The following is a 25,217-nucleotide window of genomic DNA, read 5'->3' on the forward strand; positions in this document are numbered from 1 at the left end:
GGCTTAAATCAACTGAGTAAATTACTCCCAAGCCTTGCAGAGCTCATAGCAGTTATGTTGAGGATTCACAGAATAGATCATTCGCAGCTAAATCATCAGCTTCTTGCAAAACTGAACTTCATCCACAGCAGCATTAACTATACGCATTTCAACTTATTCTGTTCAATTATTATATTATAATCTCATCCAGAATTTAATACTACTACTACCTACTGTGACTCAAATACATGCCTGCACCGCCCCCTGCTGGAACAGCACATTCACTACCCTGCAGGACATGATGGACACATCCTAAACAAACTGAGGCCAAGAAATAATGTGACACTGAGATCATGAATGGCAATAAGCTTTTTATTTAAACATTAAGGCAGTGTCTCTTTTGTTTTTTATTTTTACACTGCTATCCACAAAGCTTGCTGGTGGGCATGTAGAATTTAACCATGTGAATATTTCTTCTTTTATTTTTATTTTTTTTTTGTAATACCAACCTTGAAGCAAGCCACATAAATATTTACATCTCTTCAGTTGTATATACAATCCTTGCTATTATACAGTGGGTTATAATAAAAAAAAAAAAAATTATGCACAAAATGGTTGAACAATGTATAATATTGTTTGTCGATCCCCCACCCACCCAGTATCGGACAGTCCAGGGAACACATCAGCAATCGACTTTGTCTTTTTAGGTTCAAATCTGATCTCTAATGAAACAGGTGTGCATTGAATAAAGTGTAAGAACAAAAACAAAATGGAGGCAAGTTAAAATTCATTTCAGTATACTTTTAAAAACAACGTGTTAGTCATCGGTTTAAGGAACAGCTGGATATGGCTTAGTCTGTTTAGCGTCACATTCTTAAATTTCACCTGTGGATGAATGATATACACGCAGACTGATGTACAAAGCCTGGCTGCATTTCTGCCTTGCATGATGAAATTACACCCCCACCCCCACCCCCTCAAATCGGTCACAATAGAAAAAAAACTAATAATAATAATCAGACCTAAAACATGGCTGAGATGAGCTTTCTGCAGGTAAGGCATGCTAGATGCTTCACCGTCGACAGGTAGGATGAAGGAGGGAGAGGAGGTAGTCCTATAACAGTCATGTTTGTGTTGTGATGAAATGAAGTCTTTCTAAACCGCTGAACGGGCTCGCTGCCGTTGCTTCAGAGAGTTCAGCCAGAGGACTGTTGTACAAGTCGCAAGCACAACGACGGTGACCTTTATAACGCTGCACCACAAGTGTGAAAACATGTCAATTAATGTTACACAAAACCAACAGAACGCTTTTGAATGCCTCGCCCTCAACTTCCTCTAACCCGTACGAACACAGGAGGTGCAATGAAGTACACTTGAAGTAGTATGTCAAAGGTTTCATTGTGAAGAAAACATCTAATGCAGATCCAGGAAAGCCGCCCTGTCCTGTGACAGTTTTGTTTCGTTTGGAGGATAAATTGAATGAAACTGTTAAAAGCTAAGGCAGTGATGAATTTGGAAGAAAAAAAAAAAAGCACAAACACACACACAAAAAAAAAACAAAAGAAAAAAACAGGATGTCTCTTTTTTTCAGATCTTTTTTTTTTTGTTTTAGATTTCCCTGTCTGGACAGTATAAACACTGGCATGGGGGCCAAAAGAAAAACTGTGCGTCACTTGGTAACTTCAGTACTGTATATGTAAAATAAATGGCACTTAACACTAGGAATATTTCATAACTGTACAAAATCTGCCTGGATGAGGAGTTGAGCAACAGCATCTCCTCTGGGCAATAAAAGGTCAGAGGTCGGACTGTCACAACTGCTCCTAGACGGGACTTCTGGCAGGCCAGCTGATGCCGATGCTACCATGGACCAAAGATCATAGAAAGATGGCTTTTTTTTGTCACCTCTTTAATGCAAGGAAAACTCCAAGTGATGCTGTGGAATTTGCCTTTAAGCAGCTTTAAGGTTGGTCTGCAACCTGCTCGAAGCGGCTTAGTCATCATTCACTAAAATGTGATTGTCGCTTTGAGTATGGGAACGCTCAGGAACATAGGTGGCAAGACCGAAACAAACAGATAGGTGTTAAAAGGATAACGTAGTGGGATTTCTAATGCTGTTTTAAGTCCATTTTTCACCTTCCCCCAAAAACACAGATTCTTAAAAATGCCATTGTGAACAGATTGACAACTAAGTGCTTAATATCCAAAAACTGTTCCAACAAACACAGACATGGTTAATATAAAAACAGTGAGAAAGTGTCACTTGTCTCTGTGCCATCCATCTGGCAAATCATCTCTCCCCAAGTGGATTCCTGAAGTCAGCAAACCGTTGCTTCTCTCCAGGATCCTTTTCTAATATATGATGACATCAGCAATGAACAGCATGTTTACCCTGTAAACCAATGATATGACCCTCCCGCATAACAATCTCTGCCCCCGAAACCCGCCCCCAAAAAAGATACATCATTGCAGATAAGAGACAACAAATGACACCATCAAATGTTCACCATCAAAAGGTACTAAAGGTCTCAGCTCACCAAACACAGGACTGGACTGACAGAATTTAAAGGAGAAAAAAGAAACAACCAAAACAAGAAAAACAAGATGTTGATTCCCCGCCTGTCGCCTCGCATGTATTCTTGTAGTGGTAGCAGTGCACAGGCTGCCTGCACCTGGAGTTCACCGTGAAGAAACATGAGTGGGTCCTCGCTGCGTGAGCCGCTGCTCTCACATCAGATCTGCCATTAAATTCTCTGTCAGCTGGTGCGGCGTCGTCGGCTCCTGACCAGACCAACGAAATGACCTCAGGGTCCCTTCCACACAAGTGTACGCACATTAGACCGGCATCCCCAGAAAGTGCAGGTCAATGTGTCTATATTGATAAGGCCAGTGAGGAAATGTAGTAAAGTTTAATTAAAAAAAAAAAAAAAAAAAAGAAAAAAAAAAAAGTGATTTGTCCTTTAGAGTAGTCCTGGAGTGAATGCATAACAAGGAAGCGCAAACATACACACGCACAGGGGGCAGCAGTGTTCCACTCATGGCTGCTTGGCATCTCAGATGTGTGACAGGAGTAGGAAATGATCCTTGTTGGATGACTGACAGAGGAAATGCAGGTTGGAATGGTGTGGGTAGGTCTGCAGATGCTTCAGCAGAGGTGTGTGTGATTGCAGCAGCACAGAGGTGGTTGACTGTTAGCAGATCCTGTTGTACAGTGGCATTTCCGGTCACTCGCTGTCAGACAGGGTCTCATACTGAGACATGAGCAGAGGCTTGGGCTCCTCCTCCCAGGAGCGACCCTGTCCAGGTCCTGACCCCAGGCCCTGGCCCCCCTGTTGGCCAGAGGAGGGGGAATGAGCAGACACTGTCCCGCTGGGGAAACGCATTATTAGCGGGTTACATGGAAAGGGAGTTGGTGTGGAACCTGCAAAAAGCACAGAGACAGATTTGTTCCAATATGTTCCTTTTAATTTTACAGAATATCGTTTGAGGTCAGTAAAAAAATAAATTGATCAAAAAGGAAAGCTTGTACCTGCTGACAAAGGCCGATCCTCCCACACGCGGTTGGTCAGGGGAGTTCGTCTGTTGCAGTCTCCCTCTGAGTGGACTGACGACACAGAGGATGGTCTCTCTCCCCCTGACAGACCTGGTCCTGGGGACTTGGCTTTGCGTCCATTGGAGCGTCCACTGCCCTTTGAGGACTTTGCCCCACCTGCAAACAGTGGAGGCAGAGCTTTAATGCAAACCTCTTGCTCCATACAGTCCCACACAGTACACAGCAATGGAAATGCATTTTTAATTCAATCCTTCAGTATCTTTCTTTAACTATTATAACCAAAACGTTTTAACAGTAGATTTGAGAATTAACAGGTAATGCTTAATGTGATAGTCAGTATATGAGCTCATTTATAAAATTAGTTGAATTTAGTAGACCAAAGTTATAAATGTACCTATAAAAGAGGGTAATGAGGAGGATGTTGATCTACAGAAATACAATACACAGCATTTTGTGTAATTAAGATGGTTCCCAAATGTTAGGCATGAGAGCTCAGTTGACATGAGGACGACAAGTGCCAGTGATAAGATGACAAGGCTGCAAGTTATATAAAAATGTAACGGAGCCTGAAATGTTACCTTAGAGAACAGATAAAATCCAAAATAGATCAAATACATAAGCGTTCGAGGAGGCGTCACCTTGTGAGAAAGAGTCCTCCGCTCGTCCATCGGCAGACATCTGGTTAGCAGCGTTGGATGGAGAGCGTTCCTCAGACGGATCATTGTAATTACCCATTAGGGCCTTCCTTATAATGGCCTCCAGGCCTATTGAGTTACCCGGGGTCTCTGGAGTTGGGTGGCTGCGGACATTCACAGGTCCTGTAAAAGGAAGGAGTGTTAAAAAAATAAAGCAGAAGATACAGGAAACTAAATTAGAGAGTGAGGAACAACAGTTACAGAATCACAGAAGTACACAGAGCTGAGGTAAATAAAAAAAAATAAATAAAAAAGCAGGGCTGACGATAAAATGAAAAAACTTGTATTGACAGCGTCGTTAGCAGCGGTGATTAATATAATTATGATCCAAGGGACAATGGGACCTTGACTGAGAACAACATGAAAGCTGAGAAGGGATTTGCATCTGTATTGAGTCTCTCATTGGGCTTGATATAAAGTGACAGTAGAAGCTGCACAGAGGAAGCACTTAAGAAGTCCTGTACGCATCCGACGTCACTGAAGTTCTCATTATTTTTCTCAATCGTGTCACGTGGGAAAACAAGTCAAGATAATTTCCTGTGTAGACGTCACCTGCTCGGTCACCTCAGGACAATAAAGTACTACGCTTGCAGTATATTTAGCCTGAGTCTGAAAAGATGCAGCAAAGCATGCTTCATTATGATCCACATCATCTAAAACAGACCAGTCTTTCTGGGGCTCCCCCTATCATGGCTTCCAAAATAATGTTTTCTGCATTTAGTCAACTATATCATGTAACATGCATTTTTATTAAGCTGAATGATGCAAGCTATCTCGTAAAGCTACTATCACAGTACAGCTGCTTTACTGACAGATTTAAAATAAAAGATGTGTGGTGAACGTCTGTATTTTCCAACTTGAAATGTTTATTTATAATGACATGGTTTCAAATTACCTGCAGTTGTAGATGCTGGCATATTGAAGATTTCTGTTCCTGGCTGACCAGCATCTGAAAGTGCAAAAATTCCTTCTTTTTCACAGGTCCATTGGTTTTATTAAATCAAACGTTCTACTACACAGATTAATTTGATTATGGCTGTGCTGAGGTGAAACTTACTGAAATCACTGTCATTTCCAACCACAGTCATCTTCTTGCTCATCTCCTGTTTCTTTGACTTCACAATAGCTGAAGTGCTCTCAGTCAGTTTGCTGAAGAAAGCTGGAGGCTGGGAGGTATTGGGAGGAGAGCGGGAGCCCATTCTGCAGGAGGAAAAGCAGTGCCACGTCAACACACATATTAATCTGAGCATGAGGGCATACCCACTCCCAGTTAAAATATTTCTCAACAAGGAGGAAGGGGAGTTCTCCTGGGTATCTGAGCTGCTCCCCACCCCTAAAAGGTTATCAATCAGGACCAACTCTTGAAAGTAGGGCAGCCCCAGTGTATCCCATCCTTGTAATAGACCACTTCATGGCATGGAAAATGGTTCTGACACTCAAATCAACTACTCCGGCTGTAAACGTCCCCAGTCCAAAAAGGCTAAATCATCAACACAAAGAGATGCAATCATGAAGACACTTCACTCCATCAATGTGCCAAGAGAGTCTGTAAAAACGAGTAGTGTTTGACTGCCAGCAACAACTGGGTGATTGGACCAGACACACGTGTACACATACTCCATCTGCAAACCAGCTGGACAATTTGTACTAAACTAGATGCACAAACTTGATAGCTTCACTATCTCTGCAATAATTAATAGCCCTGTTTTTCTACTATTCCTAATGAATCTGAAGGTCCTTTCAGCATCCAAGTATCAAGACTTCCCAAGGAAAAGCTCAGTAGTGTGATGCCTTCTACTTCTTTCCTGACTGCCCTCTGGGCACTGTCCAGACCCTGCAGCTTTTTAGGTACCTAACAGCATCCCAAGTGGCACAAAGGAACTCTCAAGAGGCCAACAATGCTACCCTACAAAAAAAAAATGTTACATGAATTTTGATAATATGACAAAATTATATTAGATACACAGATCAGGCATAACATTATGACCACCTTCCTAATATTGTGTAGGTCTCCCTCCGAAACAGTTGTGACTCATCAGAGAATGGACATGGGCCTTCTGAGGGTGTCCTGTGGTGTCTGGCAACAGAATGTTATCAGTGGGGGCCTTTGGGTCCTATGGGTTGAGGGGAGGGGCCTCTGTGGATCATCCCACAGATACTTGATCAGTTTGGGATCTAGGTCAACATCTTGTGCTGTTTTTCATGTTTTTTGAGTTGTTCCTAAACCGTTTTATGTGTGTGTGCCGGTGTCAGGCTGCATCCTGCTGGGGATGGCTGCTGCCGAGAAGTCTATGTGGGTGGTAACATCCACACAAATGCCAGGTCCAAAAGTTTCCCAGCAGAACATTGTATTGTCACAAGATGGTCAATGTTATTTACTTCTCCTGTCAGTGGTTTTAATGTTATGCCTGATGTGTATGTGCCAGCTGGCTGTTGGCTGTAGTCTGTGGTCTTTCTGGTGTGTTCAAGTGCAACTTTTTTGGCAGACACACAAATGACGTCACAGGTGGCCATTGTTGCCAATAGTTCTTTGAAGGCAGTTTGGTGGGTCCAGGCTTCAACAGAAACAATGATGTGGTAATGTGAGGGCTTACCCTTGCTCTCCCTGCTCGCTGGGGTAGGAGGAACCTCCCTGGACTTCAGGTTCAGAGTTGGCTCCGGCAGGAGAAACAGGTTCAATGCAGTCATTTGACACACTGACAGGTGATGTCTTGGGCTGGGGGGGAGACCTAGAGAGGATACGAGTTTAGAATTTAAAGCAGGTTTGTCATCAATCCAACTTTCCAGCATATCCATGCTTGTGTAATTTTCTGATTGTGGCTTCTGATCACACTCAACAGTGATTCCTACCGGTCTCTGTTACGTTCTCCGCCCAAACCCTCTGGATAGCGGGACCCTTGGCCAGACTCCTGTGAAGTGGCCGCGGGCTGGGAGGCATTGGGTGGACGGGTCAAGTCCAAGACAGGAGAGCCGTGGTAGCTTTGCTGTTGCTGCTGCTGGCTCTGTCTGGTGTAGTCCTTAGTTATCACCTCCTGGTTGCATAAAGATTTGTCCATGTCAGACTTACACAACACTGTCTGACACACATGCATCCCTTGATAGCTTGAGGATTTCATTTTAAAGTGAAAAAACAATTATATATGTTCATCATTCTATCATTTTGTGAAGCACTGATATTGATATCTGTAAAGCAGGAGCATGAGCAGGCTTACGCTGATGTGTTGAGCCAGGGTGACCACCCTTTGGCTGCCCATAACGCGAGGGGATGGGGGCTGCTGGCCCGGAGACAGTCTCTCCTCAGAGGGAGGACGGTACAAACCGTGTGGCTGAACTGAGAGTTCAATCCAAAGAAGTGCACACGCACACGCACACGCACACGCACACGCACACGCACACGCACACGCACACACAGGCAAAACAAAACAAAAAAACACATCATTAGTTTCGATTTCCGGTTTTAGGTAACACAATTCAGGAACTTTACACCATCCTAATTAAAATATGTATTTTTGGTCATCTATAACAAGTTGATGGGGGTGTTCATTTTACACATTTCATGACACATCTGACCACAGAAGCTCAGAAGGACAAGCTTTTCCTCACAAATACTGCAGCGTACATGAATGAGTTTATGTGACGAGCTACTGCACATCTTTTTATTATTTTTAGTGTATACTTTGCATATATAGCTAGCAAGCTGATCTTTAACCAGAAATGATTCTAAAACTGTCTGGCTTTGCATCAGTGACTCACAAATGAAGAAGTCAAAAAGTTGATTGCAAGTGAAGACCACAGACACATTTTAAAAATCAAAAAAGGTATTGCCTCAAAGAATAGGATACTACAACACAACTGACTGCCTATTATGAATTCATATAGGCTAGCAATACTAAGAATCAAAACTTAACTCAAGATGGCCCAATTACCTCTAAATGTATGAAACTATTGTGGGACTAAAGCATTCTGCTTGTGTGCACTATGAGCCCCATTTAAGGACTGATTTCCCTTGTGCATCACTTCTCTGTCTTCTCTTACACAACTCTTGCACTACAATATTCATCTCAGAAGAGGATGATGCAACTTCAGTGCGGGGGGCAAGATTGCCTGTACGACTCCCAGAGAGGAAGAATCCCACGGTGGAACAAGATGCTGTGGTTTTTGTTGTTGGCTACAAACGACATAAGAGACTCTGGGTTCATTTTAGCAAGAGCTCACAATAGCTTGGATCTGTCTTCTTATTTGTGAATGCACGCCAACAACAAGGTGCTGATATCTCTCATCTGTCTCATTTGTTTTGAGAAGCATGCTTCCTGTCTACTACGGTATATAAATGACTATATTAGCCCATGGCACTCATTTGAACTTGCCCTAAGGCCTTGTATAAATACAGATGTGACACATTGCTCTACAAGCAGAAAACAACAAACAAAATCACATTCCAAAATGACAGACAAATTCCCAGAGGTCTGATTGAGAGAGATGTGTTGAGTGTTTGGCGTGTGTAGAAAAAAATAGAAGAAGAAAAAAAAATATCAGCATAGATTACAGTGAGCCATAAACAGGAACATGCAGAGATTTAGAGGGCCAGAAGCTGCAGTAGCCCCCTCCCCACTGGCGGCTGAAAAACTCCCTCCCCTTTCCCACTTTCCGTCTGTGCAACACTGGTGCACTCTGGGACCCCAGGGAGTGAGGTTTGTGGTTCATAAAGCTTTCCATGATGCTTAATGAAACTTTTATCATGCCAATTTTTAAAATCAGTGGAGTCTGGGTTACATGTGGCCATTGTTCAAAGTAGTGTCCCAACAGAGTGTGTTTCAAAAAGGTCTTTGAGTATCTACAGGAAATACTATTAACTGCATCAGACATGCAGTAGGGAATTAGAGTCGCTACATTCATAAAGTCAAATAGTTTGGATTATGGTAGTCTTATTGAACAGGGGATATAAAAGTCTCCTGCAGAGAATTGCCTTTTCAAGTCTCTTAAATATTCTCGTCACGCCCACTTGCTTGTGGTGAAATATTCTGTTTAAAGTAAACAGCCGAGTGGGAAGGAGGAGGGGTGCCACAAGTAAAATTCAACTCACATCCTCTGCGAAAAGAAAATGAAGATAAGCAGCAAAGGATGTTATGCCGTATTGTCCCACCAGCTTTAACTACCTTAAAGGACACCTAGGATCTTCTTAATGGAAAATTTAATTCTTTATCTCAATGCTCCATCAAACTTCCTCTGCTACATTCATGTAAGCCAGTCAGTACCAATTTGGACAGGCTAGAGGTTTAGTTCTCCAGAGGGCACCCTGGGTGGTCTTTAAGTTTGTAAAGAAAAACTAATGATATATCTGGGGAAAACAGCAAATAAATTATAGCACCGAAATAAAAAGATGTAAATGAATTGGACTGATTTGAAAATGCCAATCACCACAGCGTGCAAGAGGCCACAGACTGACGGGGGAGGGTCTGGGTGATGAGGGGGACCCTGGGATCCAGAGCGTCTTACCATCAGTGGCGCTGCTGGCAACAAGCGAGCCCGTCTCTGGCATCCCCGTTTCACAAGAAATTTGACGCATAATAATCGCGTTTATGAAGCTGGCCGCAGTCATGGTGGTCTTACCGAGTGCTCGTAGTTCTTGTTCCTGACTGGACATCTGTTTGTTTTGAGTCTTTTCCCTACTGGGCGTACCGCTTTCTCCAAGGCCAGGGGGGTTATCCGACTGGAGAGGCAGCAGGTGTTGGGGACGGCCTGTCGAGGTGTATGGACCTGGGTACATTCCTCCTGGGCTGGGGCTGGACAGCTTGGGGTCAGATTTACTGGATGGCCCGTGCTGATCCTGCACATGCTTGGATAGCCCTCCCCTGTTTTTGCCTCCATCGCGACTCTGCTCTTTGGCTACACCTGGGTCCATGGCAGGTGCGTAGGCCTCAGGAGGCACACCTGTCCTTGGGATGTGGCTAACCTGGTAACCTTGGTAACTTCGGGCAGGTCCTGAGGACATGGACCTGGCAAACGAAATGAAACACACTTAAAATCATACGAATAAAAATGCTCTTGGTTTCTTGTTTCTTTGCTGTGAGTATTGTGATAATTCAGCCATGGAAAATATCTCAGTATTGTTCTTGTAAAAATGTAGTTTACCGTAAAACAGATGAGCTGGAGTGTTCGGGGACAGAAAGACTTTTGCCCCCAGTGTTGTGCAGGACACTTGGCCTCTGCTGCACATTCTCCTGGGTACGAGGTGACACTGGGGAGTGCTGGTGGCTATATGGTTGGGAGGAAGGTCTCACGCTGCTGCTGCTACTGCTCGCCAAGCTGTGCTCTGTACCTGAGAAGCACAAACACACTCTTAACTAATGAATTCACTACTACTTCTCTCAAACATTTGTCTTGTGACTGCACTTGAAATGAAAAATGCCATCTCCTCCACACCTGGTCGCCAGATGGGGGCGTGTTCCACGTTTCCAAGAGACCCGCCCTTTTCTCTGTCCCGCTCTCGGTCTCGGTCTCTGTCCCTCTCTCTCTCTCTGTCCCGGTCCCTTTCACGGTCCCTCTCTCGTTCTCGTTCTCGTTCTCTCTCTCGATGATCTCTCTCCCGGTCCCGTTCGCGCTCCCTCTCCCTCTCCCGCTCTCTCTCTCTTTCCCGCTCCCTTTCACGCTCTCTGTCACGTTCACGATCTCTTTCACGCTCCCGTTCTGAAGATGAGGGTGCACCTTGCATTTTGTTTATGTGTGAGGAGCCAACTGTATGGAAAGAAAATTAATAATTAAATCACTATGAAAACAATAACAGCGCAACATATTTATCACTAGTTTGCTTTGAATTGTACCAGGTGAGATGGGGGAGGTGGTGTAAGGCCTGCCAGCGAAGGTGGCGCTTGTCCCAGGGATGTAGGTGATGCGATCCATTGGGGAGCCAGCTGCCCCTGCAGAGGGAGGGACCAGGACAGGTAAGTGTGGCACCTGAGAAAGATCGATGATCCCTAGAGGACAGAAAGAAAAGAAGCGTCAAAAAACAACCTAATAGCTGGTCCAGATGTGTCCGGGGGACAACAAGAAATCAAAGCTTCAAACTGGATGACTTTGTGTTTTCATTATCATTCAATTCTATTATAGTGATGTAAAGCTAAAGGTAACTCAACTAACTAATAGCAATCCAATAATCCAAAACACAGATGGTGAGTAAAAAATGCTTATGGTAATAAAAAAAAAAAAAGAAACAAGTTTTACCTTATTAGATTCTGTTTAAATGAGTGTTTCAAGACAGAGTCACAGATGAATGATGCAACCCTTGTTCCAGTAAATACTTTCACTTCTGGTTTGTTGATATTTGCTCCTTCATTACACTACATAGGAAATCAAACGGACTCACTCCTCCCTCAGTGACTCAACATGACAACTTTCAGGCAACTTAACAGCAACTGAGGATTTATGCATTACACTGTTATATCGACACACAAATGGATGATAAATTATGTAGCAAATTAGCTGTATTCAAAGGGTCTCGCTTATGAACAACAAGAATTATTCCCGTCACATTATTCACAATATTTCCTTCCCTCTAGAAGTGACTGGACCCACTATCCTTCAGACATCACTATGGAGCTGAGGTACAAGGACACTACACCTCAAATTTCAGCTTACAGGTTGAAACAGATCAAATTCAGGCAACATAACCTATGTCTGCAAACGCCATCTGTAGTACCCTTGACTTGACTTTTGACAACCATCTTGAAAAGCCAGAGTGAGCTCAAACAGAGACAAACGTGAGTCAGTGTTGATGTGATTTCAAGTCCATTAGTCTTACCACGTGGGGCTGCAGAGTAGGGTAGAGGAAGGGGCTGGTCTCGTGGAGGAAGGGCCCTCAGCAGGTCTGAGCGCTGGGCAGCCATGGCAGCAGCTGCAGGCCACTGGTGCATCTGCTGAGAGGTGATGTAGTCATTGAGCAATGTCTGGCGGTTTTCCAGGGCTGCGGTGTCAGGAAAGCCACGGATGAGGTAGGGGTAAGGATGAGGGTACGCCGGGTTGGGGGCAAGGTGGCGAGGCAAATAGTAGGCTGCGAGCATAAAGAGTAGGAACAATATGTCAGGAAATCATTCATCTTAGACAGAAAAACAAATCAAAGTCATTAAAGCCTACAAATGCTTTTTGCGTTTTCTTGATTAAATTATCTAACTGGCTGGCAGGATGTCAACTGTACACACCGTGGACAGTTGACATCCTGCTGCCTCTACACTCTTGTCTCAGCTGTCAAAATGTGTTTTTCTCTCATCACAGCAACACAAAGGGGAAAATAAAAGGCAGGGACAACTTGCAGCAGGCGTTTATGATTACTGTTCAAACAGTGATTTTGGGGAACTCGTAATTACCAGCAAAGCTTTACCCAATCTCAACTGAGGTGAGGTTTATTCAGGTCTTAACAGCTGAAAACACCTGAGACATCTACAAGGAAATCATACATCATACTAATGAAAAAAGAGTCTCAGCAGACAATGTTGGCAGTACCTGGTTCAATAGGGATGCCACGGGGCAGCGCTGCAGGATCAAAGGCTAAGGGGATCTGACGGTACACGTCTGTAGCTCCGAGACCCTGCAGCAGACGTTCATAGGTCTGTTGATCTGTAACACCAGAGAGTGGTGATTTGGTGGCTCTCATCTCCCTGGGGGTCGGCGTGGCTTTACGCTCCTGAGGAGGATTCTTACTGGAACCTGGAGTAAAAACAAAGAAACAACACAACATGAAGTACCCCTATTTGTGTTGAAGGGTTGTTTGTTCTAGTGTGTTCCTGCATTTTTCATTCAGATTTGTTTTTTTTGTTTTTTTTATTCTGCTGCACTTTGTAAAATTTTTTGTCTGAGATATACCAACCGTCATGCTGCCTTTGGCTTGCCTCCCTGGACAGCGGGGAGCCTCGATGTGAAGCCCCAGAGTACGGGGCCCTTAAAGCACCTTTGTCATCATAGCCCACTGGACTATGATGGGCTTTGCCTCCCTGCTCTGACCCCAGTGTAAGGGGAGAAGAGCGGGCTATAGGGCTAGCCGTACTGACTACTGCGCTGGGCCGGCCTTTAGGTGCTTCTTCATAGCGGCCCCTCTCAGCACGCATCTCCATGTGGGAGGGTGTATTGTGATAGGAACGTGGTGAACTGGCTATGATGGAGCGGACATCATGACGTTTCCCTGAACCAGAAGCCTCCTGTTTCATGGGTGTTCCCTGAAGAGAGGCACAACAGGAATGAATCCGTTAAGAAAGATACGTTTCGGATGGTGTCTACATTTGTTATTAGGATGTGCATACCTGTGCTATGATGCCCTCCTTAGCAGGCTGTTGACTGGGAATGAGGTGGATAGAGCGCCCCGGCTCCTTCACTGTGGGCACAATGGCCTCTCGGCCCTTCATCTGGTCAGGAAGTGAACCGGGCCCACGGGGTGGGGAGCCCTCTCTCTTCATCTGCTTTGCTTCTCTCCTCAGGTAACCATCCTGAGTGTCCAGATGACGAGGTATACCTAAAATCATGAGGATATGTTAGTCCTATTTTCCTTCCAACAACAGTGGACATTTCAATTGTTGAATTATAATTTAGCCAGAAAGGAACCAAAAAGGAAGATTCTTATAGGATGTTATTAGCTCAGCTGAACCTGCAGGCTTTTTAAAAGCCAGGAGTCAGACATAGTTTAAAATAGTTATCTGACTTCACCACTTTTTAGAGAAATAAATATGAATATCAACATTAAAGTACTCCTGCCAGTAGATGATTTCTGTAAATGCAATTTGTTTCTTCAGCAGAATAAAAAAAGAACAAAAGAAAATGAAAAGTCTTTCTCTGCAGCTCTGCTGAGTGAGCAAAGAGTACCATCTAATGCAATGAGAGCACAATAAGTGAGTACTTTCAGGAAAAATAGCATACAGACATTACAGTCAACATTAAACAGCATTATCTTGCAAACAGATACTTTTATATCGGTTCAAAAAACATTTTGAACAAGGCTTTTTCCTCAGCCTATTGTGAGACTGACCCACTACCCTTAATACCACGCATGCTTCACAGTCAGCTGTGAATGGTTCATCTACACTGATCCACCAGGAAGGAAGAGGATTTTGATTTAAAATGAATACATGTTAAAAAAAAATAAAAAAAATTTAAAATTGCATGCCGTTGTTTTAATTTTATCCCACCTTGTGAGATGGAACCACGGATGTGATGCACATCCTTGTAAGGTGTGTGGTGTGGACTGTCTCTATCATGAGGCATGGCTCGACCAATCAGACCTAAAATGGAGACAGAAGTGTAAGAACAGCAAGATACAAGACTGTAGTAAATAATTAATTAGTAATGAGCGTTCATCGTCATTATTGTGTCAAACATGATAGTTAACTGGGGTCCTTTCTTACCTTCACAGTTGGCAGCAGACAGCGATTCCCTCATAGGCAGTCCTCTAGAGATGCCTCCCTCCATAACATCATAAGGACGCTTCAGGCCAAGAATTTCCCCAGATTGCCCTGGCCCTCTGCCCTCATCTTTGGAGGGCTGAGATCCCGGGCCTACAAATAACAAAGAAGTTACTTTATGAATACAAAGACAATAATTCTTTGGGTAGGAATGATACCTTTGACACTTAATAATGTGTATTAATAACTCAGGGTACAGTATAGTGATTACAAAATCAAGTAGAAACCATACTTGAAGATATAGAATATGATACACCCTAGGTGATGAACTCACGGTCGTAGGTGAGAATGTGCCCACTGATGCCCTCGTAGACCACATGTCCTTTAGGCAGAGCATCTTCCCGCTCCCTCTCTGCTCGGCTGGCGCTGTCCTCTGTGATTAGACGTGTTATGGTTCCCTTATATAGCACATCAGCGGGTGTCCCCTAGGGTGACAAGATATGGAAATTAGACTTTTGCACTTTGTCATCCCAGTGTGCACCTGTTCTCAAGAAAAAGTGTGATAATGATTTTGATTTGACAAATACGAGCAAGGATTTACAAGTGCCTGTGATGAAAATTATTGGCTGCGCAAAATACAGAATGTGTACTGCACATACTGTCTTTTTGTGACGTAACAGGGACCCAAAGAGTAAACAAGCGCACCAAAACAAATCTTGGAAATACAAAGTGGCATTCCCAGAAGAATCAACACTTAACAAGTGAAGATGACAATGGGCAGCTCTGCTAAAATCACTTCCCTTGGACACTGACTCAGTGTGAGTCAAATTCCTACATTGCCTGGTGACAGGATAAGAGCAGGAGTGGACGGTTGAGATACAGCAGTGCTGTGAGAGCATGTTTCTGATCTGCTGGTTTCTGCTTTTCCAAGAAAACGCAGCCGAAGCCGAAGCCTGGGAGCCAGACGATCAGGGGTTTGCCTAATCGGAGCTTTCTGTTTACAGGATCAGATGACACCGACTAGAGCAGTCCAAGCACACTCACTTGACAAAACATTAGGTAGACTAGTGAAAACAAATGCTACCGTCTTGCACTAAACCTCTGTTCACAACATTATAATCAGGTCAGTTTATTCTGAAACAGCAACAGAAATGTGGTAACTCAGCTGTAAGACTGTACTGGAGGATGTAGTTTGTGGGGCTGTTGAACTGTACTGAATTAAACACTGAGGTGTTTTTGGCCCACTGTCTAAAACGGGGTTGTCAAAATAATACAAACGTGTCCGTGCAAAACAACACAATGCAACGGTACGACAAACCACAGCCTTCAAAATGAAAACACAGTTGAATCAACAGCTCTCTCAAATGTTGAATACCACAACTTTCATGAAGCTAAGATTCAGTGCAGGACTGTTACATATGAATGCATTCATTTTCACTAGGGTACCTGTTGAACTAGCAAGTGTGCGTATACTTATGAAGAAGTTGCTACATTTGAGTGCTTACGCTCACATCTATCAATCAAGCTGTATGCTTAATAAATAGTGTAGTCACACTCTAACAAGACCGATCACACTTTATCACCCCCTTTCCTACCATTTCCCTTTCTACTAATCTATCACAGTGGATATCGGCCTCCTCAACACTTGTTTACTTTGTACGGCAGTTGGACGTGATTGTACAGTAGGCATATCAATGACTGGGTTTAGCCAGGATCTAGAGTAAATAGATAAAGGAAAGGGAACAGATGCGGTACAGTGTGTACCTGTTGCCACGGTGACAGGGCCACTCAGAGCTGTGGTTATGTCACAGCAGCAGGGAAATCCAGCAGCCGCAGCACTCGGTGAGCCTCATGACTTCTCACCAGCACTGCTGCTCTATCTTTCATCATAAGAACAAAGCTCAGATGCATAAAGGCTGCTAAATTTGAGTGTGGTGGCTTCATACTGTAAAGCCAGAGGCCAATTAATGCATCAACAAGAGCAAAAGTAGTGTTAACCAACGGAAGAGGTGGGGGCCATTAAAATAATGTGCATGGCTTGTCAGAGCAAAAGCCATATAAACTGCTGATATGATGAACCTTATTACACTTTGACTAGGTGTTACTTTCAGTTCGTCATTTAAATCAAATTAACCTGAGCACACTCCGCCAAGAATGTCATATGAGAAGAAGCAGAGGGCCATATATAATCTAAAAGATAACACAAGGCTCTCCAACACCTACATTATGGCTCACTTTAGAAGTAACTTATTTGAATGAATTTGAAAGGTTGTTCAGAGGTTCTCCAAATAAAAAGGGGAAGAGAACTGTGTGCCAGTAGTCTGTTGTAATGCAACTACTCAGCCTTGAACACTGTCAGCAGATTATTCAGAACACACACACACAAACACACACACACACATTAGGATTGCACAACTCAACCCAGCGATAACAAACTGCACATATAGAAGACTATATTGACAGTTGAAACATAGTGGTAGGGGATCATCTGAAGATAACATCATCAAACTAACAGCTTCAGATCATTAAGACTCTTGACCCACTTGACTAAAAATGCACAACAAATATGCCTCAAGCAACACATTTAGTCTGAATGTACAGTTACTTATATCTCAAAACACACCACATAAGATCGAATGCAGGCAGTATAAAATTGTTATGTAGAAAATCCAAGTGAAATCTCCCCTGAGAAGACCAAGGAGGTACAGCTAAAACTACATAGACCTAACTCCTCTATAGAAGCCTTAAGAAAGAACCAAGGCTGAGCTCACCTGAGTAATGGAGCCCCCTCGGTAGGAAATTGCGGAATCTGGATGCATTCTGGTCCCTGGGATGCCCTTAGTGATACTACCCCCTTGAACAGCTGGAATAGATGCTGTAAAGACAGTAAGACATTATTTTTTTAAAAATATAATCCAGTGTGTAAAGAGTAGAAATATAAAAACTCATTGGGAATGAAGGCAGAAAGTTCTGCGATGCTGGCCGAGAAGCTATTTCGGTTTCAACACTGCATCTTGCGAGGTTATGTTGCAGCTAGTTTTCCACAGAAACGAAAAATGCACAGTTGGGGCACCACTGGCAGTAATTGCAGCTTTAAATATTGCGGTGTGTGTCTTGCAGCTTCGCACACAATGATTTGGGCCATTTGTCCCATTCTTCAAATCCTCTCAAGCTCTCTCAGATTGGATGAGCTTCAATGAACACAACTCCCCACTGAATTTCAATTGAGATTTAAGTTTAGACTGGGTCACTCAAGTACAGTCGGAGACTTTTTCCCGAAGTCACTTAAGTGTGGTCCTTACTGAATGCCTTCAGTCGCTGTCATACTGAGGAGGAATAAAAGCTGAATATACTCTATGATCTGACTGCCCAGGGAGTACGGCTTGGATTATAAATTCACTGAGCAAAGAAATTAAACGATGTAAGGAAAACATGAGTGACCCACCACGTCCAGAGGCACTTTCATGAGATGCCCCCTGGGTTGACATGTTATCAGCTTGGGAGGACGAGCTGTGAGGGGACAACTGTTCCTGCTTAACCACTGGGAAATTACCTGCAGTGGAATATGAACGATAAAAGCAATGAATGAACAGAGACATGGTAATGAGAAAGACATGTCTATGATGAGGTAGCAGATGATCCTATCTCAATATAAGCTAGCAGTAAAAGTGGATCACAACTTCCAGAAAGAATTTCCCCAGAAAATTGTACTCACTCATTTTCCTCTGATCCATCCAAGACATCCCCATCTGTGTGGGGGGCATCTTCCCATGGTCTAGCCCATGAGCTGGACTGGGCAACTGCACTGGGGTACCCTAGAAGGGTCACACATTTATATATTATTATTAATAATATAAACCATCAATGCTCTTGCCTTTGTCACACTATTTTTATATGCTATGCTGTAAATATCAAATTGCGCAACTAAGATCATACTTAAAAAGAAAAATTTCAAGATTTTCTGTGTGTCAACTAAAAGCTAGAGCTTTTTTGTGTGTGCTATACCTGTGTTATAGAGCCTCCTGGCTTGTTGGAGGAAATGAGAGGTGGAGGATCTGGCATTGGGAGGGGTCTCACTGCTGCTAGCCTACCACTGTCCTGTGGCAGACCAGGTAGTGAGTGGTGGCCTGTTTGCTGGAACGCTGGCAGACAAGAGAGAGAGAAATTTGGGTTATTTGATTTCTGGCAAAGCCTTTCTAGAGCCAAGACATTGGTTTGTTTCCACAATATATTATACATTACAGGTTACAATGAATTGTATACGATACTTATGAGAACAGCGCACAGAAGGAGACTCACGGCTGAAGTGTAGTAGGTGCTGGTCGTGAGTGATCTTGGCCTGGGACATCGGGTAGGGGGAGAGAACTGGGCGACCCAAGTTGGAGGTCCTCGGATCATCACAGCCCACCGCCTGTTTCTTGGCTTCACCATGTGGAGAGAAACCTTGGGACTTTTCTGCAACATCAACACACAGACAGAGTAAGGAGCAAGGCACACACTCAGCTAGACCCCCACTAATCCAAGAAGCCTTTCTTTTGCCTCTGCTAGCTCACTGTTGTTGACACCATCGTCACTGTCAACATAAAGAGGACACTTCGTGTCACTTCCCATTCAGAGTGACAATCCACTGAATTAATATGCTAACACCAGCCCATTGCTAATATTTGAGGTACACAAGTAAAATCCAGCACTACAGTGTGCTAAAGGTGTGATTAGAAAGAAGTAGGGGTGAAAGGCAATGGGTGAACCTACTTAATCCCTGCAGGAGGGTCAGTAACCACCTCTCGTTTCCTTCCAGCTCTGAAGGGACACAAACACACCACAGATCATCGCATCCTCACAACATTTCTTTCTTGCTTGCCGGCAAATATGAGCTTACTACATTAAAACTATACTACTGTCACCACGTGGTGTTCAGCAGTAGATTATTATCAGCTTGAATATATGTCTACACTTGCCCCTACGTCAGCTATAAAGAGCTTTGGAAGTCTTTTCCTTTTCATACAATGAATATAAATAAAGGGGGCTGCTGTGCCAAGTTACTTATGAAAGACCTGTCCTTATCGGCACTGTTAAAAGTTTTGCACTGTGCTCTCAGATTCACGTTCCACAAGCTTACAGTAAATGCACTGAACTAGACTATATTCCCTTCTGGGTCAATAGCAATACCAGATCATTTATCAGTTTCCTCTCCACGAGTGTCCCAGAAACACTTGAATGCCCTAAACACTGGAGAACACAGACTCAAGGTTAGAGCTTGTAGCAAGGACCAACTAAGTAAAACTAGATCAGATGCTACTAGAATTGCCCATCGTGCAGATTTTTCCATTAACCTCCATTTTCTTATTCCTTGTTTCCATACATCCATTTATCCTACACGTTTTAAAACTGACAGAATGTCATGCAGACATATACCCTGCAGTAAAATGACACTATGGATCAAACAGAAAGAAAAATTATTGCATTGGGAAAAAGACAGGAAGGGGGATTAATGAGAAACAAATGCTGGAAATTGTGAGGAGTGTGTACATTTCTTTAGCAACTTTAGCATCTGAATGATTTTCTGGGTAATGAGAGTAGTGGAGGTGTGCATACCATCCTTTTCACTGGTGGAGGGGCTGCGTGGGCGAACACGAGGGCTGCTACTGTGAAGAGCCTCCCTGTCTCTGTCTGCCTGCGGGGCATAAGGCTGCTGTTTGCCTGGCTGGCCTGAAAACTGCTGCTGTTGTTGCTGCTGCTGCTGTTTGACCTCTAAAGAGGACTCCCCATGAGCCATGGTGATCTGATGCTGGTATAATGCCAGAGCGTGGGGGGGCAGCCCAGCCTTCCCACCACCACTCCGTTGACCACCTTGCACAGAGGCTTCTGGTATCTGCACACAGGACAAGAGGGGAAATAAAAAGGTTACATACGTACATGCCGCACACATGACACAAGCTCACACCTGGTATTTGACATATGGTTAGCCACATACTGTATCTGATAAACATGATAGCTAATACACATCTCCTATTTCTTGGTAAGCTAAAGTTTCTCTAATGCCTGGCATCTCATTTCTTTCCCACAAAGCAACCTATCCCATCATCCTCCATCTGTTTGGCTTATCTTATACAAATATGACTTAACAATTTCACCTGCTATACTGTTATCTCTGTAAGCAGAGAGACAGGGATGGTGTTGATACCACTAGAATGGGAGAATAAGCGCCGGTGAGATGGGCAAATAAGTTTTCAGTTACAAAACACTGCCTCGGTCAGAGACACTTTCTAAAGATTGAAAAGATACTCCTCGCCTAACTGTTGTGTAAAGCGTGTGGAAGAAAAAATTAGCCCCGGAGACACAAAATATATAACGAGCAACTCACAATAGGCGGTATAGCAGCAGCCCTTTGTTTGAGCTGTTTCAGATCCATGGGCTTCTGTAGCGGGGACGATATCACCCCATCGTGAGAGTAGTTCAGTAGGCTTGGCCTCGGAGAAGTCATTCTAAACACACAGACGGAAACAAGTCAGAGGGCGTGAAGAGGAGGTCATCTAATGTAATACCTCATAAATTTAATAACCACAAACTGCATAGTGGACTTTGATTTGCCCATTTGAAACCAAATTAAAATCAACAAATAAGTGGAAACCTTTAAAGGGTAAAATCAGAAAAAGAGCAGTGGTTGTGTGTGTGTGTGTGTGTGTATATATATATATATATATATATATCCCACACAGCTACCTACTCCCCCAGATGACACATTCACAAATTCTTGCTCACAAAAATATATAAATGAAGGAGAAAGCAGAAATATATGGTATGAATGAGTGTGTATGTGGGTAGGAGGTGTGTTGACAGAGTCTGAGAATGTGGAAAAGTAAAAATCCATATCCGTGTGTTGCACATCTGTCAAAAGCACACATAGCATGAATCACAGACACACACGTTGATGCACAACAGCCCAAGAGTGAATACGCACATGCACACACTCTCACTCCCTTTGTTTGCTTTGGCAGAGAGGGCAGCGTTTCCCTCAGCTCTGCCAGTACATGCAGTCTGCTGTCATGGAAAAAAATTCAACAAATACCGTTCAAACAAGACTAATCACTCCTCCCACACACTTTGACACCAATTTCTTGTGGCCTTATTCACAAAAACACACACACAACATATAGATAGGGTAAATATATATTCTCATTCACACAAAGTGCAAATAAAATCCCTGGATGGTTGAATAGAGCAACCTGTGGTGTACACACACACACACACACACACACACACACACACACACAAATGGCTTGCCAAATATGGCTTCACTGCTGTACAGTGTAGCTAGGCAACTAATACCACTTCAAAACCCTTGCTGCCTTGTTTTCTACTGTGGTAGACCAGAGAAGTAGGACACCTTGTAAACCGATAAAAAAACAGAATCCTGGCACAAATTATCCCAACCAAGCTCAAAGATATCAAAGAAATTACCAAGGAAAAGTATTGCTGTTAATTTAAACATTTCAATTTCCATCATATTTACCGCTATGAAGTCTCACCTGTTCTTATCTGTGCTGTCTGTCTCCTCTACCTCATCAGCACTACAAGTGGCACTAGAGTCACTGTCCCCATGGGAGCCTGTTTTGGCTGCATGGTCCTTCTTGGAGCCCTTGGTGGAGCTTTTGACCTCCTCCATCTCTGCGGTAGAAGGTTTCTTATCTGCGGCATCACTGGGTGCTGTTGGCTGAAGCTGCTCTTTGCTGGGCTCCCCTGCCTCAGTCTTTATCTCCTGCTTGATGGATGAGTCTGGATCTTCCTTGACTGGAGGCTTCTCATCCCCTGCCTGGCCCATGTCTGTCCGGGCCTCCTCCTTGTCCCCGGAGCTGGAGCTGCCCTTCGACCTGCTTGAGCCTTCCTCTTTAGCCTTGCTGTCCTCAGAGGAGTGTGGTGAGGGTAAACTCTCTGTGTCAGAGCTGTTGTTGGCTCCACCTGGCAGGGCACAGAGGACAAAAAGAAACACAGATTAGGGCTTATACTGCAAATAATGTTATATCTCCTTGTCCTTCGTTCTTCCATCTTTTCCCCATCTCTTTCTGCTAAACCAGATTCTTCACAGTGCCAGTCTTCTACCTAATCAGGTTTCACTGTACAATAAAGGGGAACACAAAACCAATTGGGATGATGGATGAAATCCCTTGGGGCTTCAGGGCTCTATTGTGGAAATACAGTCTACCGAGCATACTTCTGACAACAACCTGCAGCAGGATTCTCGAAAATCTTTTTATACGTGTCGCTGCAAAGCACGATTCTTCAAACCAACAGGGAGCTACTCAAACAGTTTTGTCATTATATTAAATCATTCAAATGCAGTAGACTCTTTATAAGTACAGGTTCACCATTTTGAAACACAACAGGTTAAGCAAATTAGAAATTGTCCAAATACTACTCGGGACGAATACTCTATGTGAACTTAAAATAATTCAGAATAAATTATTTAAAATTGAAAATATAAAATCCTTGACCAATAAATACAATAGAACCCAATTTAAACAGTATTTTGTTTAATGTTATTATAATGTATGTAGTCCCTGGGACTGGTATACCTTCTCCATCCTCAGGGGCCTCCTCTTCATTGCAGCTGCCTCCTGAACCCTCCATCTCCTCCTCCTCTGGTGTGTACTGGGCACTGGCCTCCTCATTCTGCGGGGCTTTGCCCCTACGGCGGGCCTTTCGCTCCTTCTCCTGGGTCAAAACAAGCACACACTAAATAAAAATAATCCAAGGGAACAAAGAGCTCCAGGTCTGAGTGAAAACCAGAAACAATCTTATAGCATGATCGTGCACAAAAGTAATGACTTTTGTCAGCATTATGTAGAGAAAATAGGGCTAGGAACTTTCCCTTTGCTCACCGATTTCATTTTATGCTGCTGCAAAATCTCATCCAGTTTCTGCCGTTTCTTGTAGTTGAAGTAGAAGTTTTTGCACTGTGACACGGTTTTTGATCCCACCATCTTGGCGATGGCGGACCAATTCCTACCATACTGGAGAAGGCCTGGAATAAACAACAAGACAAGCAGAGGGATTAGAATAGGGCAGAAAGAAAGAAAGACAGACAGACGTGGATGTGGACTTGTTATGATATTCTCTATGCAGTTGTAATAAATATGATACACATGCTGTGAAGGCGAGACAAATCTAGCTGTTATTTTGGTTTATATTCTATCATCACCATCTCTAAACAAAGTGTACAGTGTGGAGGTCTTTCCATGGTAAATCAATAGCTACAAATATCTGTGTCTATACAGCGATCCAAGTGTAGCACAGCCCGGGAGGTTTCTCCACAGTCAAATACAGACAAAGTCCGACTCTCCTAGCAGCGGCATGGCTCTATGCCGTGCACTTTTAAAGTGGAGACAGAGAGTGACACCGAATGAAAGAGTGGGGACTGGTGGTGTGATGGGTGAACACCAATGACATCACTAACTCTCACCATTAGGATCAGTCTGTGTCATATTCTAAATGACTTTGATGTGACCCAGTTCCAGGAAACCCAAGTCCTTTACCCAGTCAACCACATGATTGTGCCTTACACAAGAGTCTACAGACACCCGCTGGGCCAGAGCCGTGATAGATCAACCTGTCATGAAACACACAAGCACGCACACAAATGCGTAGTGTATGCGTGCTGAAAGAGGAGATGTGGAGAGCAGTCGGTGTGCAAGTACGAGTGAGTGAGAAAGACAGATAGCGTAGAGTTTGCACCAGTGCCCCCTCTCAGAGTCTGCTGTTAGCTAAAGGCAGCTCATTAACAGTGTGTGTTGTAAGAGGCTTAGCTTACACCACCCACTTGTTTCCTGTGCCAGCCTGACAGGTCCTGGCAACGGGACAGACTCTCAAAAGGTTGTTGGGGGTAGTGGGTGGGAGCGGTGTTATTAACAGGCACAGAGCCAACATGCCTTGGGATAACCTTGGACATGGGTTCAGAGGTCTCTGCATCTCATCGTGTAATGGAGGTAGTAGGACAACAACAAAACTCCAAGCCAAAGGAGAGGGAAGGACAGCTGTTTACAGCCCTGTCATCTGAACTCTTATATTAACCAGAGAGACTGAAAGTGATCCCAAAGCTTGACAGAATAAGTTAGCCATAAGACTGCTGCAATGAAAGCGAGTTTTAGTTACCTAAATATGTATTTAATCAAAATATGAAGATACATATAAAAATATCATTCCAAATACGATAGTAGTAATAGTAGTAGTAGTAGTAGAAGTATACGGTTAACTGTTTGCACAGTCACACGTAAATTGACTTAAGCTCAATCCTTCCCTTGAAAAATCGTTTGTATTATATTCACCTGTGCACTGGCATAAATCAAACACTACATCACGCAGACCTACTTATATTAATAAACACACAAATGTGGGAAGACGTAATATTCACTGTCAGGCCGACAATGTTTTAATGCCAAAATAATAATAATAATAAAAAAAAAAGGAACTGCCACAACAGGCAAAGGTGATCTTCAAGTCTGAGTTGCGGTGTCTAAAAGCTGCTACGAATCTACAACCTGTCAAGTGTTAAAGTGGAAGAGGTTTTTCAGCTGAAATATTCATCGCTGCCACGAAAGGCACTGCCAGAAA

At 43.5% G+C, this 25,217-nt stretch overlaps 1 protein-coding gene across 8 annotated transcripts in view; it reads right to left on the reverse strand.

The window, feature by feature from the left end:
* Positions 1-337: 337 nt before the first annotated feature.
* ncor2 (nuclear receptor corepressor 2) overlaps positions 338-25,217 on the reverse strand; it is an 88,725-nt gene continuing 63,845 nt past the window's right edge. For 5 of the 8 annotated variants that reach the window (XM_084550868.1, XM_084550871.1, XM_084550866.1 and 2 more), the window contains 30 exons: positions 23,489-23,631; positions 23,183-23,321; positions 22,139-22,568; positions 20,974-21,094; positions 20,205-20,481; positions 19,362-19,409; positions 18,909-19,064; positions 18,615-18,751; positions 18,325-18,424; positions 18,055-18,162; positions 17,381-17,484; positions 14,944-15,094; positions 14,613-14,762; positions 14,397-14,489; positions 13,518-13,726; positions 13,088-13,433; positions 12,724-12,927; positions 12,026-12,274; positions 11,049-11,201; positions 10,651-10,962; positions 10,360-10,546; positions 9,724-10,223; positions 7,440-7,558; positions 7,078-7,259; positions 6,822-6,956; positions 5,285-5,427; positions 5,123-5,176; positions 4,171-4,350; positions 3,509-3,688; positions 338-3,400 (listed from right to left, as the gene is read on the reverse strand). In XM_084550868.1, coding sequence (XP_084406994.1) covers positions 3,204-3,400; positions 3,509-3,688; positions 4,171-4,350; positions 5,123-5,176; positions 5,285-5,427; positions 6,822-6,956; positions 7,078-7,259; positions 7,440-7,558; positions 9,724-10,223; positions 10,360-10,546; positions 10,651-10,962; positions 11,049-11,201; positions 12,026-12,274; positions 12,724-12,927; positions 13,088-13,433; positions 13,518-13,726; positions 14,397-14,489; positions 14,613-14,762; positions 14,944-15,094; positions 17,381-17,484; positions 18,055-18,162; positions 18,325-18,424; positions 18,615-18,751; positions 18,909-19,064; positions 19,362-19,409; positions 20,205-20,481; positions 20,974-21,094; positions 22,139-22,568; positions 23,183-23,321; positions 23,489-23,631 — 5,507 coding nt within the window. In that variant the 3' untranslated portion in view covers positions 338-3,203. The remainder of the gene's footprint in view (positions 3,401-3,508; positions 3,689-4,170; positions 4,351-5,122; positions 5,177-5,284; positions 5,428-6,821; positions 6,957-7,077; positions 7,260-7,439; positions 7,559-9,723; positions 10,224-10,359; positions 10,547-10,650; positions 10,963-11,048; positions 11,202-12,025; positions 12,275-12,723; positions 12,928-13,087; positions 13,434-13,517; positions 13,727-14,396; positions 14,490-14,612; positions 14,763-14,943; positions 15,095-17,380; positions 17,485-18,054; positions 18,163-18,324; positions 18,425-18,614; positions 18,752-18,908; positions 19,065-19,361; positions 19,410-20,204; positions 20,482-20,973; positions 21,095-22,138; positions 22,569-23,182; positions 23,322-23,488; positions 23,632-25,217) is intronic. The other 3 variants (XM_084550873.1, XM_084550872.1, XM_084550870.1) reach the window with 2 other exon arrangements.

Source organism: Chelon labrosus, assembly GCF_963514085.1.
Source record: "Chelon labrosus genome assembly, chromosome: 9".
Classification (NCBI taxonomy): domain Eukaryota; kingdom Metazoa; phylum Chordata; class Actinopteri; order Mugiliformes; family Mugilidae; genus Chelon; species Chelon labrosus.